Genomic DNA, 14,253 nt, shown 5'->3' with positions numbered 1-14,253 from the left:
AAAGCACAGCCCAACTGAGTGCCCAACATTTAGTCCTTTGCCCAGTAAAAAACTCAGCCTGAAGTAAGGGAGCTGGAAGCTGTTGGCCCACACGGTATCTCATCAAGGCGTGGCAGTGTCAGACTGGACCTCAAGCCCACGATGGAGGTGTCTTGTTGACACTTTGCCTTTGAAATTGACTCCTGAGCAGTCTTGCTGAATCTCACCTAAACGTTTATAAGGAGCAGAATTCAACCTAGAAAATGGAGTATGTTTTTCTCCTGTACACCAGAAATGTAAGCTCAATGTGGGTTTTTTTTTCTTTTTTTGAAGTAAGAAAATATCAGGAAAGGAACATTTTTTTCCCTTGAGTTTGAAAATGGACAACCACAACTCAATTATATTTTGATATGGTTTATTGACTCTGACTTTTACTTTATTAGTACTTTCTTCCAAGTTGCTGACCATGCTTTGTTCACATGACTTCCATTTTTCCTAACTGAGGGACTAGTTGGGAGCAAACAGCATTACTTTGGTTTTATTGAGAGCTGGAGAGGTCAATAGATTTATGCACGAAACAGAGATGGCCAGACCACCAAAACAAATGCTGTGCACTTGAGCGGACCCACCTCCATGGCCCCAGACAAAATTGCTTTTTCTTGGAAGTACATTTTAGAGCTATTCGCTGAAGTTTCATCAAGGGAATAGGCTTCTGAAACCCACAGCTGCCTTGAAAGAGCAACATGGTTGAGACCCTGGCCACTAAGTCAGGCAGCAAGCCAGGGACTAAAAGCACAGCTTTGGAGGCAGCTGGGATCCCGCCACTGTTGCCTGTGACCTGAGTGATCTGGGAAGCCGTGTGTTGCCTCTGTGAGCTGTAGTTTTCTCACCTGCAAAATAGGGGTGGGGGGAATCCCCATTACGATGGGACTGTGATGAGAATTAAAGGAGAGCTTGCAGCCAGGCATGCTAAGTCACCCAGAAACCCTAATGATGACTCACCTGAAGCTGCGTGTGTGGAGCCCACCTAGGCTTTTCTCGGGTGGATTTCCTCCTCCGAACCCCTACAAGCTCTTCTCCCCTCGGGCAGTGAGGACCTTGGGACTGATCCGGCTTCTTCCACCGTGGCCGCGAGTTCTAAACCGGATTTACCTCCTCATTCATTCAGCTCACCACCTGCATATCTGTGCTCCGTGTTTTCCAGGTCTGACTTTGGCGTCATCAACCTTATGTTTTCCCTCATTCTAGCTTTTTTTTTTAAATCCATATTTGTTATACAGGGCAAAGATAGAATGAAATATTCAAGGGCCTCGCACTTTATGCTTAATAGACCTTTCTTTCCTTCAAAGTGTTTTTCTCTCCTCTTTTGCCCTCTCTTTCTTCATACTTCCTACGCTTTCTCTGCTGTATAATATTTACTAACAAATCAGCCCTTCCCTTTTTGTGATAAAGTCCTAGTCACGTTTCAGAAGGCATCCGGTAGTTCATCTGTTAGTGGGATATCCCTTTGAAAAGCAGCCAGCGGTGACTGCAGTGGACATCAACAGCCCGGAAGAGTGCAGCTGGGAGGGAAGATGAGCCGAGTTTAACGCAGGGGGAGGGAGTGGGGTTCCAGCCTCGGCCCCCACCCGCTCACGCCGTCTCTGCAGCCTGGCCCTGCTCTGTAAGCAGAGGCGACAGCGTCCACCTCTCAGGACTGCCCCGTGGTCACAGCCAGTGATGTCATGTGGGCGTGAGGTTCTAGAAGCTGCATAGCTTTATAATTGCCAGCTTTCCTTATCGCTGCTACTGTTACTATTGACAAAGTGGCTTCAGTTTTTTAAAAGGTATGTGATGCCAAGGCCCAGAGCTTTCGTCAGTGTTGTCAATATTTGGAATTTAAAATTTGTTTCCATACCTAAGTCATACAAGCTTCTGGAACAGGTTTGTGTCAATGTGTTTCCTGAGAGTAGACGTCTGGGGTGGTCATTTTGAGTGTCCAACAGAATACACGCTGTGTGGTGGATGTTCGTTTCATTTGTTGACCAGATGAGAGCGTGAATGAATGGCGTGGAGAGACAGACAGATGTCTAACCTCCCAGGGAGAGGTACCAAACATTACAGGCACTTACCCCAAGGCCCTTTGTCACTGTGACCACCACCGGTCCTGGGGTCCCCACCAAGACCACCAGGCTGCTTTGCTGCTGACAGTGAGCTGACGGGTCAGCAGGGCTGTTGGGGGGGAGAAGGGCTGGGGTGAGCACAGGACCAGTGAGGAGAGCCAGGGAGCCCTGGCCAGCTCGCCGTGGGGCGAGGTCCCGCTCAGCCTGTGCTGTGGGTTCCTGGGTGGGCTGCCCCGGAAGCGATCATCACAAGGGTCTGCCGCGAGCACTCCACCCTGGACCACAAAGTCTCCACGGTCCCTGGATCCACGGGATGCTGGATCCCATGATCCCATGAAACACGTTGCTCGGATGATGAGTGTTTAATCAGCTCTCCCTGCCGTATTCCAGCCTAGAGTCTATGTCCAGAGGAAGCCTGTGCTCCCAGCTGAGGCCCTGTTTGGTTGCTCTTGCCTTCAACTTCTCACTGTTTGTCGAGGGATGACGCGACTATTAGACCCAGAGGGTCTCTTCTCAAAAGCATTTGCAAAATAGGTGTAAATCATGGACATATGTTTAAATTTCTCTTTACTAATGTATGCTTCCTTTGTAATTAACCAGTCACCGGGTCTTTTACCATAGTCAGCCCATTTCTTCCAGGACTCATTAAAGAAATAAAAGCTGTAGGACATGCATACTCATGGAGGGCTCCACCACACACTCCTTGGTTGGGTGGCTCTTAATTCAGACGGGCGACATGGTTTTTATATAGTGTTACGCCTCTGGAACCCTCCGTTGTTGGGGGCTGTAAAAGCTAGTTTAACAACCCGTGGATGCAGTGAAACTGCCAGGAGCAAGGGCCCACCCACCGTTCACGGGCTTCCTTAGGCACCCAGTCCCGAACTCTGGTTTCAGTTGAGGCTTCTTTGATGTTGTTCAGTTGCCACGTCGTATCTGACTCTTTGTGACCCATGGACTGTAGCCTGCCAGGCTCCTCTGTCCATGGGATTCTCCAGGCAAGAACACCAGAGTGGGTTGCCATTTCCTTCTCCAGGAGATCTTCCCAACCCAAGGATCGAACCCATGTCTGCTGCATTGCAGGCAGATTCTTTCCCATCTGAGCCACAAGGGAAGCCCTGAAGCTTCTTAGCCAAAGTTTTAAAGCCGTCTCCCTGCAGATCAGGCAGCCTTCGGACGGCTCTGCGTTGGACCCCTTATACCTGGAGCATACACTCAGCGTCCTTTGCTGAAACAAAAGACGAGACATAATGAACACCCCCACCAGTAACACGTGTGTTGTTCACCGCCTGGCGCAGGGTCCTCGCCCTTCACCTGCCACATGCTGCTCATGCTTAAGATCTAGGTGTCAGTTCATCTCCGCACCAGTCTTTTCTCGCCCCAAAGTCACCTACAGCCTGTGCCATGCGTCCAGCACTCGGCGCTAACAGCCTTGCCTGGGGGTGGCCACGCCACGCACCCACGTCTCAGCCCCCACACAGGCGGTAATCTCCCCGCTTGAGTGTCTTGTTTTGGGGTGCTCCTTCCCCTCACCTGCCGCTGTGTCAAGCACAGAACGGCCACTGCATGAGTATTTATGTGTTGATGAAGCAATGCTATTCCCCATTCTTTGTCTCCTGCAGTTTCTGCCTCAACGCAGAATACATCATCGCAGGTCGACTGACTGAGCTGAAAATGTAGCACGTCACCTACCAAAAATCTTGTGTTTTGTCCCCAACTCATCCACTGGGATGCCAGCTCGTTCGGGAAGCCGCCGCGTACCAGCCTGGAGTTAAAGTTAGCTGTGTCGACTTGGGCTGGGCAGACGCAGCCGGGGAGGGAAAGAAAACCTCTTCCAAATTTTCCCCACAAAGGAAGAGCACAGAGCTTTGGAAATCTGTGCCGCATGAGACGTTACTTCGTTTGTTAGAAATGTAGGAGGGCGGCTTGGAAGACAATGGAAATGTTGCAAAGAATTTTTCGAATGTGGTAAACTCTGCGGCAGCATGGTGAGCTTCGAAACCACTTGTGTGAAAGGCAGGGCAGCCTGGTTGCTGAGTTAGTGACGCCAAGAAGCTGAGCCGTCTGGGCAGGCGGAAGCCAAGCACACCCTTCTCTTAGGATGGTCCTGCCCCTGCTGAGCAGGGCCTGGTGGGATTTTTCATCATTTTCGATTTGTCTGTTTTTAGTATAAATTTGAATTCCCAATTTCCATTTCTAGTAATGGCCAATTAGGTGGTTTGGGCCAACTCTCCTCCAAAAGGAGAAGTTTAAGGTGCTGAAATCCACAGAACATGAAATTCACCCCCGCCACCATTCTTCAGTGACACTGGTACCGCCACACTCCGGTGCGGCCGTCACCACCGTCCGCCTCCTGAACGTCCTCATCTTCCCCCGTCACCACCACCCACCTCCTTTGCTCAGCGGAACCCTGCCCGCCTTGAACACTGAGTCTCCGTCCCCTCCCTCAGACCCTGCGACCACCACTCTCTCCTCCATCTCTGTGAGTCTGGCTACTCTTGGGAACTCGTGGGAGCAAAGCTGTGTAACCTCTGACCTTCGGCATCTGCCCCATTTCACCGACCAGAACGCCTCCTGGCTCCCCCCAGGCTGCAGCTGTGTCTTCTTGGATCCATTTGTACAGGTGAGGGGGCTGCAGCTCAGGCTTGTCCGAGGTCTTTGCGGCCTTTCTCTGTGGCCCCAACTGAGGCTACAGAATCTTTGGGCGCACGAATAATAAGACCAGTTGTCAGCTGTAGCCCCAACTGGACGGAACACGTGACGTATTATCGTCGTTTGGTCCTTCAGAAACCCCGTGGGCCCGGGGTCTGCATCTTAGAGTGAGAGCCTGGGTCAGTGACGAGGAGCTGGGCCGAGACCCGGACCAGGGCTGAGCTGCCCGTCTGCCTCCCCATGAGAGAGGCTTTTAGGAAGCGTCCCCAGAGCAGTTGCTTTCATCAGAATGTGCAGTGGAGGCTGAGAACTCCGGCCCCCAGCCCAGAAGGCCAGGGCAGAGTCTCCTCCTCCTGATCTCCTGGCATGAGACACCCTCCCCGCACCGAGAAGACAGACGAAGAGAAATTTCCAGGATCCTTGAGAATGAAGTGGGCGGGGAGTGGGGGGAGCTGACGCCTCCCTGAGGACTTGACAAGTATCTGATGTGAAGCGGCTCGCCTTGCCGGCAAAGCCTGCGTCTCCGAGGACCTCTTCAAGCTGCCGGCGTGCGGGCAGCCGGGGAGCCGGGGGTGCTGGGGCCCGGGGTGGGGGCCGCTCTGGAAGTGAACATCTCTCCCAGCTCCCCCCCAACCGCTCCGTCGGGGCCTGGAGTAGAGTTTCGTTCCCCAGGCAGTGACTGTCAGAAGAAGCATCTGGCTGGTTTCTGGTGAATGACTCCAAGAACAGAAATCCCTGTGGGAAGAAATTGCCGCTACAGAGGCTGTGCAAGGCAGTGGTGTCCACCTGTGAACACGGGGGCGTGCTCAGAGTGGCCCCTGGGAGCGGCAGGCCTGAGACCGTCTGAGCCTGAGACGTGAACGACACTCAAAGCATGTGACGCGGGGAGGGGTGGCAGACAGTGGTGGACGGGGGCTCAGGACGGCCCGGGGGCTCTGCTCTGACCCAAGACCCACCTCCTGCAGGCCGTCCCCCTTGGCCAGCCCGCCCGGCTCTCACCCGCCCCTGCAATGCCAGCTACTGCCCCTGGCTTCCACCACCAGTGCCCCCAGGGCGGCTGCACCCCTCTCTGCCCTTCCCTGAAGCCCCTCAGGTAGGCGCCCCTTCCCCTTCGTCCACGTGGACTCAGCAGAGGCTCGGCCCGGCTGGCTTGTTCCCCCAGGACCTCCGCTGTTGCCCGCAGTGTCGCCTGGGATGCAGGGCCAGGGTGAGCCAGCCATCGCTTGGTCCAGCCCACCCCCAGGAGGTCGCATGGCCGGGGCTGGGGCCTGGGTGCTTTCTTGCATTAAACCCTCGAAACCTCTGTTCTCGGAAAGCCCAGGGCAGTTCATTAGGAGCCAGGCACACAGTCCCTGGACCCGAGGTCTTGTGACCGGGATTTCATTTCTCCTCTCCCCTTTGGCTTTTTTAATATAGCGAAGGTCGGAGAGGGGGAGGAGGCTGTGGTTTGCTTGGTGTGCAGAGCGCTTGTTTAAATCGTGTCCAGTTCCAAGCGGTAACTCTTGTCTCTCCCTGCCTCCCAGCCCACTCCTCACCAGCCTTCCCAGCCAGGCCCCTGGGGTGCTCATGCCCTATTCCCTCCCCGGCACCCCTTCTCTCCCCATCAGCAGCACGAGTCGGGGGTGGGGCAGACCGCCCAGGGCCGTCAGGGTCTCATCAGCATTTCTGGGTCCCACACTAGCAGACCAGCCCAGGAGGCACGTGTCACCGTCACACCGCAGCCTGGGAGCCGGTCCCACGGACCGCAGGGGGCGGGGGAGGGAGTGGAGGCTGCAGCTCCGGGTTCTCTACGCCTCATGCCCCGCCCCCTCCTGATCCCCTTTCCAGCGCGCTGTTCCCTCTCCTGAGCCTCCCGGTGGGGCCGGGTCTGCTGTGTGGCCGTCAGGCTGGGCTTCGGCATCACTTGAGCCAGGAGTGAGTCTGGGGCCGCACTGCCCTTAGCTCCAGGAGCTGCACCCGCCCCAGGACCGCTCTTTGCCGCGGGAGCAGGTGGCGCCCTGTGCACTGCATGTGCGGCGGCCCATTCCGGGTGGCGTCCAGCGCACCGCCGAGGACGGAAGGAGCTGGCGAGCAGCAGTGAGCCTCACGGGACCTTCTTCCCACTGACGGGCTGTTGGGTTACGACACGCCGTTGGTTTCGGCTGCACGTCCCAGCGGTTCAGCGTCTCTTGTAGATCGTACTCCGTGCAAAGTGATTATAAAGCATTGGCTGTTCTCCCTACTGTGGGTCCCAGCCTCACCGCTTACTCATTTTGTGTCCAGCAGCTTGCTCCTTTTCATCCCCCTTCTCTTTTTGCCCTCCCCCAACTCCTCCCCTCTGGGAGCCACTGGTGTGTTCTCTGGGAGCCTCTGTTCTCTGGGGTGTGCACCCAGAGCGGGGTACACGTGGCAGCTCTGTGCACCCGGCTCACAAGGTAGCTCTGGGCACCCAGGTCAAGTGGTAGCTCTGTGTCCCCGGGTCACGTGGCAGCTGTGTGTGCCCGGGTCACGGGGCAGCTCTGGGTACCCGGGTCACGGGGCAGCTCTGTGTCCCCGGCTCCCGTGGTAGCTGTGTCCCCAGCTCACAGGGTATTTCTGGGTACTTGGTCACGTGGTAGCTCTGTGTGCCCGGGTCACATGGAAGCTCTGTGTGCCCGGGTCACATGGAAGCTCTGTTTAACTTGTTGAGACACTGCCCTATTGAACACCCTTGCCTGGCTCACGTCCAGCCCTGACTCGCTGTGTGGATGTGGCCCAGCGACCTGTGCCCTCTCTGCCTCCTCATTTGTGTGTCGGGACGGTGGTGTGGTCTCCCCGTGAGGGCCGTGGGGGCCTTGACGCTGACGTGGACGTAAAGGGCTGAGCGCAACGCCTGGTGTGTAAGAGGGGCTGCGTCCGTGTCTGCTGCTGTTTCTCTGATGGGGGAGCCGTGGCGGATGAAAGACTCAGAAGCTTTTGGGCTGAAAGAAGCCACATTAAGAGGATGTGGAAGAATCAGAGAGGCCCTGTCCAGACCGTTGGGGCTGGCCCTTCCAGGCGTCCCTCCCCGTCTGGGGACTCCATCTTCTCACCTGCTCCACGCTGAGCCGTGCAGACCCTTCAGCTCTGTGGTCTTCATGGCTGGGCCACTCCTCGGGGGTGGGAGATTCGGTCCTGCACTCAGACAAGGCCCAGGTTTCCCCGCCAGTAAAAGGAGGACCAGATACGTCCACTGTCTGAAAGCTCCAAATACAAGTCTCTAGGAAACAGACAAAAGGCACTCCTTCCTCCATCTCACCAGTGATGCTAGGAAGAGGCAAACCTGGTTGGTTTTCAGTTGAATCTACTGAATTATCGCCAGCTATTCTGCCAAATACTGTTTCTCTCCATTTTTAAAATTAATCCATATGTTCATGATTCATTACCCCCAGCTCCTCACAGTGTTTTATAAAAGCTGTTTGAAGCCCAAGCATCCTTACAGGGGCCTTCTCAGAAGCACTCAGGAGCGAGGAGATAAGACTTTGCCCGCTTGTCTTTGGTGGGAAGTCTCAGCCTGGCGAGTCTGTGTTCCAGCTGAGAGACAGAGGCCTGCGTGAACCCCTGGAAAAATGTAGTAACAGTGGCGTGAGGACACTTCCATCTCGCACTCGTGAATCTTGAGAGTGTCCAGGCCGTGGCGCCCTCTGCCCGCGTCTCCTCTGCGGTCGGGAAAGGTCGTCGGAGTTTGCACTTGCCCCATCGATGGAGACGCTGGGGGTCAGGACGTGTGTCGTAGCCTGGAAACAAGGCGCCGGCTCGAGGCCTCCAGGCTTGCAGGGCCTGTGTGGTTGGGGAGGGAGGAGGAAGATGCGCCCCACGCAGGCCTCAGGGACCCACCTCCCTGCAGGAGACTGTCCTCCGACCTTGCTGGGGCCCTGTCTGCTGACAGCCTGGGCCCAGGTCCCGCCGCCATGCCTATTCTAGTAAATGTTTGCAGCCCGTGGTTTCTCTGCCCTTTTTCTCCTCCTTAACTAACTGACCCTCCCCTAGAACCCTCCGTGTCTCAGAACCCTTGACCCAGGAGCCCCCAGCGGCCACGGGAGGCTGTCCAGCGGGGCCCAGCTGGGCTCCACCTCTGCACGGACGCGGCTGCTTGGGGACCTGGGCAGTTCAGGCCTTGCCCCCCCAGCCCCACTGCGAGGCCTGCCTGGGAGCCTCCTGTAGCTTGCACACAGCCTCTGTATCAGGTGCCCATGGCCTGGGGTCCCCCGAGGGCTCCACAAAGGCTTTGCTTCCGGGACCAGGAGGCACAGTGGAGACGAGGCTCCTACGGGCTGAGAGCTTGGGGCGCCCCATGTTGACCCTCCCTCCCATCTGCCATCACCTCGGGATGCTGACAGCATTGCCTCCATCACTGTTAGAGGTAGGGGTGGGAGGAGGGAGGGGAAGAACAGGGAGACCCAGAGGGCCGAACAAGGCTGGCCCGCCCCCACAAGGCCTGAACGCAGACAGCCGCCCCAGGGTCCGGTGATTGTACGGGAGTTCATTCAGCAGCTTTTATGCAGCACCTGCTGTATGCCAGACACTGCTCTGGGCACCAGAAGAGCAGAGTGTGCAGCCCGCCAGGAGTGCACCGCGTCAGCATGGGCCTACCTGCAGCCCACAGGGCGAGTCTTTGCTTCTGGTAGGACAGCTTTATTGAGACGTGATTCAGACATCATACACCCATTTAAAGTGTTCAGCTTAGTGGTTTTTATAATATTCATCACCATCTCACTCCAGACATCCCATTACCCTCAACAGACACCTGGACCCCCTTAGCAGTCACGCGGTCGCCCAGCTGCGCCCCCAGCCCGGGGCTTCAGGAATCTGCCTTCTGTCCATGTGGACTTGCTGTTCTGGACGTTTCGTTAGATGGAGTCGTATAAGGTGTGGCCTTTCGTGCCTGGAGCCTCTCAGTGGAGCACGGGGCGTTCAGGTTCGTCTGGCCTGTAGTACTAGAACGTCCTTTCTCTTCATGGCTGCGTAATTCTCCACACGGAGAGAGAGTGTTTGTCCACCCACCAGGTGAAGGGCTCTTGGGTCGTTTCCACTTTTGGGCTGGCGTGACTGCTGCTGCTCTGAACATTCGCATGCTGATTCGTGTGTGGACACACGCCTCCGCTTCTCTTGAGTGTATACCCAGGGAGGCGTCACTGGACCGGAGGGTGACGGTGCTTTTCAGCATTTGAAGGGCTGTCGGTGTGTGACCCTCAGGTTCCTCCAGCTCTTTGCCCAGCGGCCGCATGACTTGACGTCCGCACCAGCCAGGGGTGTGGAGAGGCCACCCAGAGGCCCTCAGTTCAAGGGTCTGGGCGGAAGGCACGTGGCACATGGTGCCGGGCTGACATCCCTGGGCCTTGCCCACTCGTCACTCCAGCTTCGTCACCTGCGGCGGGGACGGCAGGGCTGGCTCAGCTGGGGCTGAAGAGGAGGGATTTGGTGGCTTAGTTTCAGGAGAGAGACGGAGGTGTCCGTGGGGGGGAGCGCTGGAGGCCCAGGCTTGCCAGCTGGTGCCCACACCTCCCTGCTGAGGTGTTGGGCACCCAAGGGTCGGCAGCTGCTACGCTGCAGACGTGCTGTCACGATCCGCATTGCGACATTACCCAGCTGCGCCGTGGGGCCAGGCCCGCAGCCGCCTGGTGCAGGCGGGGATCGGTGACTTGTCTGCACAACACGGGGAGGGCACCACCATCTGTGTGCTGCCCGTGGCCTGCAGGTTCCTAACCCGCTCTGCTGGTCAGAGTCCCCCAGGGAGCCCCGGGCCCCCCAGCTCCGACTCAGTCTCCAGGAAAGCCTGCTGCTCCCTCCCTTGGCACACCTGCCCACACTCACACCTGCCTGCACTCATACACCTGCCCGCACTCACATCTGCTTGCACTCACACACCTGCCCACACTCACACACCTGTGCACACTCACACACACCTATCCACACACACACCTGCCCGCACTCGCACACTCACACACCTGCCCACACACACCTGTCTGCACTCACACACCTGCCCACACTCACACCTGACCGCAGTCACACACTCACACCTGCCCACACACACACCTGCCCACAGTCACCCACACCTGCCCACACACCTGTCCACACTCACACACCTGCCCACACTCACACCTGCCCACACTCACACACCTGCCCAAACTCACACACCTGCCCCCGCTCACACACTCACACACCTGCCTGTGCTCACTTACACACCTGCCCCCGCTCACACACCTGCCCATGCTCACACACCTGCCTGTGCTCACACACCAGCCCGCGCTCACTGCCTTTCTCTCCTGTCCTCTAGGACACACAGGACCAGCCACTGCTACCGCATCACCTACCGCCACATGGAGCGCACGCTGTCGCAGAAAGAGGTCGGGGGCATCCACCAGGCCGTGCAGGAGGCGGCCGTGCGGCAGCTGGGCGTCGAAGGCAGGTTTTGAGGGCCCCCTCCCCGGGCGTGGCGCTCCCGGGGCTCCAGGGTTGCTGAGTGAAGGAGAGAAGGATCCCATCTGTGGACTGAGGCATCAGTCATCCTGCGGTAAACGGGTCGGTTCCAGGACTCTCAGAAAATAAAGCGTTGCTCTCGAGAACCTGTGGACACTTGTCTTTCATTTGGGAGAAGCGGGGAGGCACGGGGAGGCGAGAGCGCCCTTCCGCTCCTTTCAGAGACGCTTCGCCTGTGGGCGCTCGGCTGCTTAGTCAGTCCCTGGAGTCCGCTAAAGTGTAAACACCAGACATGATTTCTTGCCTGACAGGCTCTTCCCGTCCCAGAATGAGTGAAGCCACACTGAGGGACGGACTGCAGACCCCGGAGACTTTCCTGCATCGGCTCCCAGCCCATCTCCCTCCTTCGGTTCCTCAAAGGGCAGGAGCGCAGGGTGCGGAGGAGACGCGGGGCTCCTTGGAGGCAGAGGGAATGGGCAGGATTTTATTTCCTTTTCACTGGAGCCCAGCCTCTGCCCCAGGGCCTGGGTGAAGTTGCCTCCTGTCCCCAGGGAGGAGATGGAGACTTGGCCGCAGGGCTGGGAGGCCCATGACCTGATGGGACCCGTCCTGGAAGCCCGGGAGCTTTTGTTCCCTGACCAGTGGCCTCTGCTTCCGAGATGACCTTTATGGGGGACTGCGGCGCTTTGGCATCTCCCCGTTTCCATGCCCGGCACTTCTGTAGTCTGCCTGCCCCACTCCTGACCACTTTTCCTAATCAGATTCCCTCCCCAGCATGATGCTGGAGGCTGATGGCGGACCACATGCGCTGGGATAAATATCTGATGAGCGCGCCTGTTCGCAGCTGTTGGTGGGGTGGGCAGGCGCTCTAGCGGGAGGCACGGCCCCAGTGTCATTTTGCCCTATTATCTGCGGGTCACTTCCCGTGGACTCTCAAGGGAATCCGGTGCAGGCCGCACGCCAGCCGGGCCAGGCCGCGGGCCAGGGCCCAGGAGCGGACGCACGCAGTGCCCCAGGGGACTGCTGATCTTTGCACCAGGGGCCCCTGCTTGCAGACACTCCTGACCCGGCCTGGGATCCCTTTGAGCCCCCAAACCAGTTAGGCATTCATGGAAATGCTCCCCCCAAACCAGCTGAGGGGGTTACGCTCAGAAAACATGGCTCTGTTCATTGGCCAACCACCAGAGCTCAGAGATGTCTGGGGCCAAGCACTGCACGGGGAGCAGGGAGGGTGGATGTTCAGGCTGGCGGGGGTGGGGGGGGGTCTTACAGAGGGCTTTCCTGAAGGTTCCTCTCAACACGATGAGATGTAGTCAGCCCTCTCATGAGGGGCCTTAACCAGGAACACGCCAGGCAGGGGGAGGCCTCACCCGAGCCTGCTGCCCCAGATTCGGAACCTGCAGCTACACGGGGTTGCCAGGTCCCTCCTGCTCCCAGGCCTTTGTTCTGTTTCCACAAGACCTCAGCCCCGTGAGTTTATGCGACCCCCTCAGTCTGCTCTGGGTACTGGCGCTCCTGCCAAAGGTGGGCCCGCCTACCAGGGGCACCGGGGGACGCCCAGCTCCTGACTTCTTCATGGGAGTGAAAAAGGAGAATAATGAAGAAGAAAAGAAGAAAGAAAAGGTCATCCCTGAGATGGCCGGCACTCTGCACTTGGGGACGGACGACTCTGCTTCGGGCAGCGTGGTGACCAGTACCAGGGCCATCGCCACACCCGCTGGGGGACCCGCCCCTCCTTCGCAGAGCAGGGACCGTGGTGCGACCCTGCGAGCTGAGACCACGAGGCCAAGGACAGGCCCAGGGTCCTCCGGGCGGCGGGGAGCAGAGCTGGAACTCGAGGCGCCCCCTCTGTAAGACCAAAGCCTTCCCACCAGCCCTGTGCCTGCCAGGACGGACGGTGGACGAGCACACAGTGCCCACGCCTTGCCTTCTACAGCCTCAGGCCCAAGCCAAGGGGTGCGCCCCCCACGGTCTCCGCTGCTCGAGTGCAAGCCAGCACGTGCGCGTGTTTGTCTACTGGGACTCCAGCCTTAAAGAGGGCTTGGTGTGCACATGCTTCCAAAGGACGCGGGGTGACCAGGCCACACTGAGTTAAACAGGAGACCTCAAGGAGGGCGCGTGAACCTGCTTAAACCCCAAGGATCCATCAATGTAATCAGCGAGTTCCGCTCTAAAGCCGCATGTCCAGCTGGGTCCCAGCTGCACCCCGGCTGCTGGCGTCCGTGTGCAGGACGGGCACCCAGGGCTGGAGCCCAGCTGGGTCATCGCCCTTCTCTCCCGGACAGGAAGGGCTTTCACGGGCAGGCGTGTGAGCCTGGCACTGTTACAGGGCACATTTTGAAATCTGCTTTTAACAGCTTCCAGTCTACTGAGTGGCTCGTCTGAAGTCATCTTTGCTTAATAAGAAACAACTAGGATGAAAAGCAAGTCAATGGAAAAAGGAAAGTCTTTTCAACAGGTGTTGCCAGAGCAACTGGTTCTCCATGTTAAAAAAGAGAAAAAAGAAAAAGGGGGACTTCCCTGGAGCTCCGGTGATTAAGAATCCACACTTCCACTGCAGGGGGGGCAGGTTCGATTCCTGGTCAGGGAACTGAAATCCTGCATGCTGCAGCCAAGAAAAGAATTTTTTTTAAAATTTTAAAGATGTTATTTAAAAAGAAAATCATCTTAACCCCAATTCCACACTTCACAGAAAAATCAACTCAAGATGGAACATGGGCCTAAATATAAAAGTGAAAAACTTATCGTCGAGCTTAAAGAAGAAAACATAAGGGATTATTCTTGGGACCTCGGGTAGGCAGTGACTTCCTAGCGAGGTCACAGAAAGAGCTAGCAAAGAAAAAACTGATACATTGGGCTTTTTCAAGATTTAAAACATTTACTGTTTGAAATACATCATTAAGAAAATGAGTAGGAATGGATGGACCTAGAGAGTGTCATAGTGAGTGAAGTAAGTTAGACAGAGAAGGAGAAATAGCGTATGATGTCCCTTATATGTGGAATATAAACAGAAATGATACAAATGAACTTATCTACAAAACAGGAGGCTCACAGGCTTGGAGAACGAACGTACAGTTACCAGGAGGAAAGAACTGGAGGAAGGGAT

General features: G+C 56.9%; 1 protein-coding gene across 7 annotated transcripts in view; it reads left to right on the top strand.

Annotated features, from left to right (window-relative positions):
* The window catches only part of FARS2 (phenylalanyl-tRNA synthetase 2, mitochondrial), a 315,728-nt gene extending 304,435 nt beyond the window's left edge, over positions 1 to 11,293 (top strand). For 3 of the 7 annotated variants that reach the window (XM_060403794.1, XM_027958609.3, XM_042237127.2), the window contains 2 exons: positions 9,471 to 9,645; positions 11,005 to 11,293. In XM_060403794.1, the coding sequence (XP_060259777.1) occupies positions 9,471 to 9,645; positions 11,005 to 11,190 (361 nt within the window). In that variant the 3' untranslated portion in view covers positions 11,191 to 11,293. Of the gene's footprint in view, positions 1 to 3,700; positions 5,283 to 9,470; positions 9,646 to 11,004 lie in introns of those variants that run through there. The other 4 variants (XM_027958611.3, XM_042237128.2, XM_027958610.3 and 1 more) reach the window with 2 other exon arrangements.
* Positions 11,294 to 14,253: the final 2,960 nt, after the last annotated feature.

The sequence above is a fragment of the Ovis aries genome, chromosome 20 (genome assembly GCF_016772045.2).
Source record: "Ovis aries strain OAR_USU_Benz2616 breed Rambouillet chromosome 20, ARS-UI_Ramb_v3.0, whole genome shotgun sequence".
NCBI lineage: Eukaryota > Metazoa > Chordata > Mammalia > Artiodactyla > Bovidae > Ovis > Ovis aries.
The sequence above is the reverse complement of the archived record's forward strand: the minus strand, read 5'-3'. Positions and strand labels throughout refer to the sequence as shown.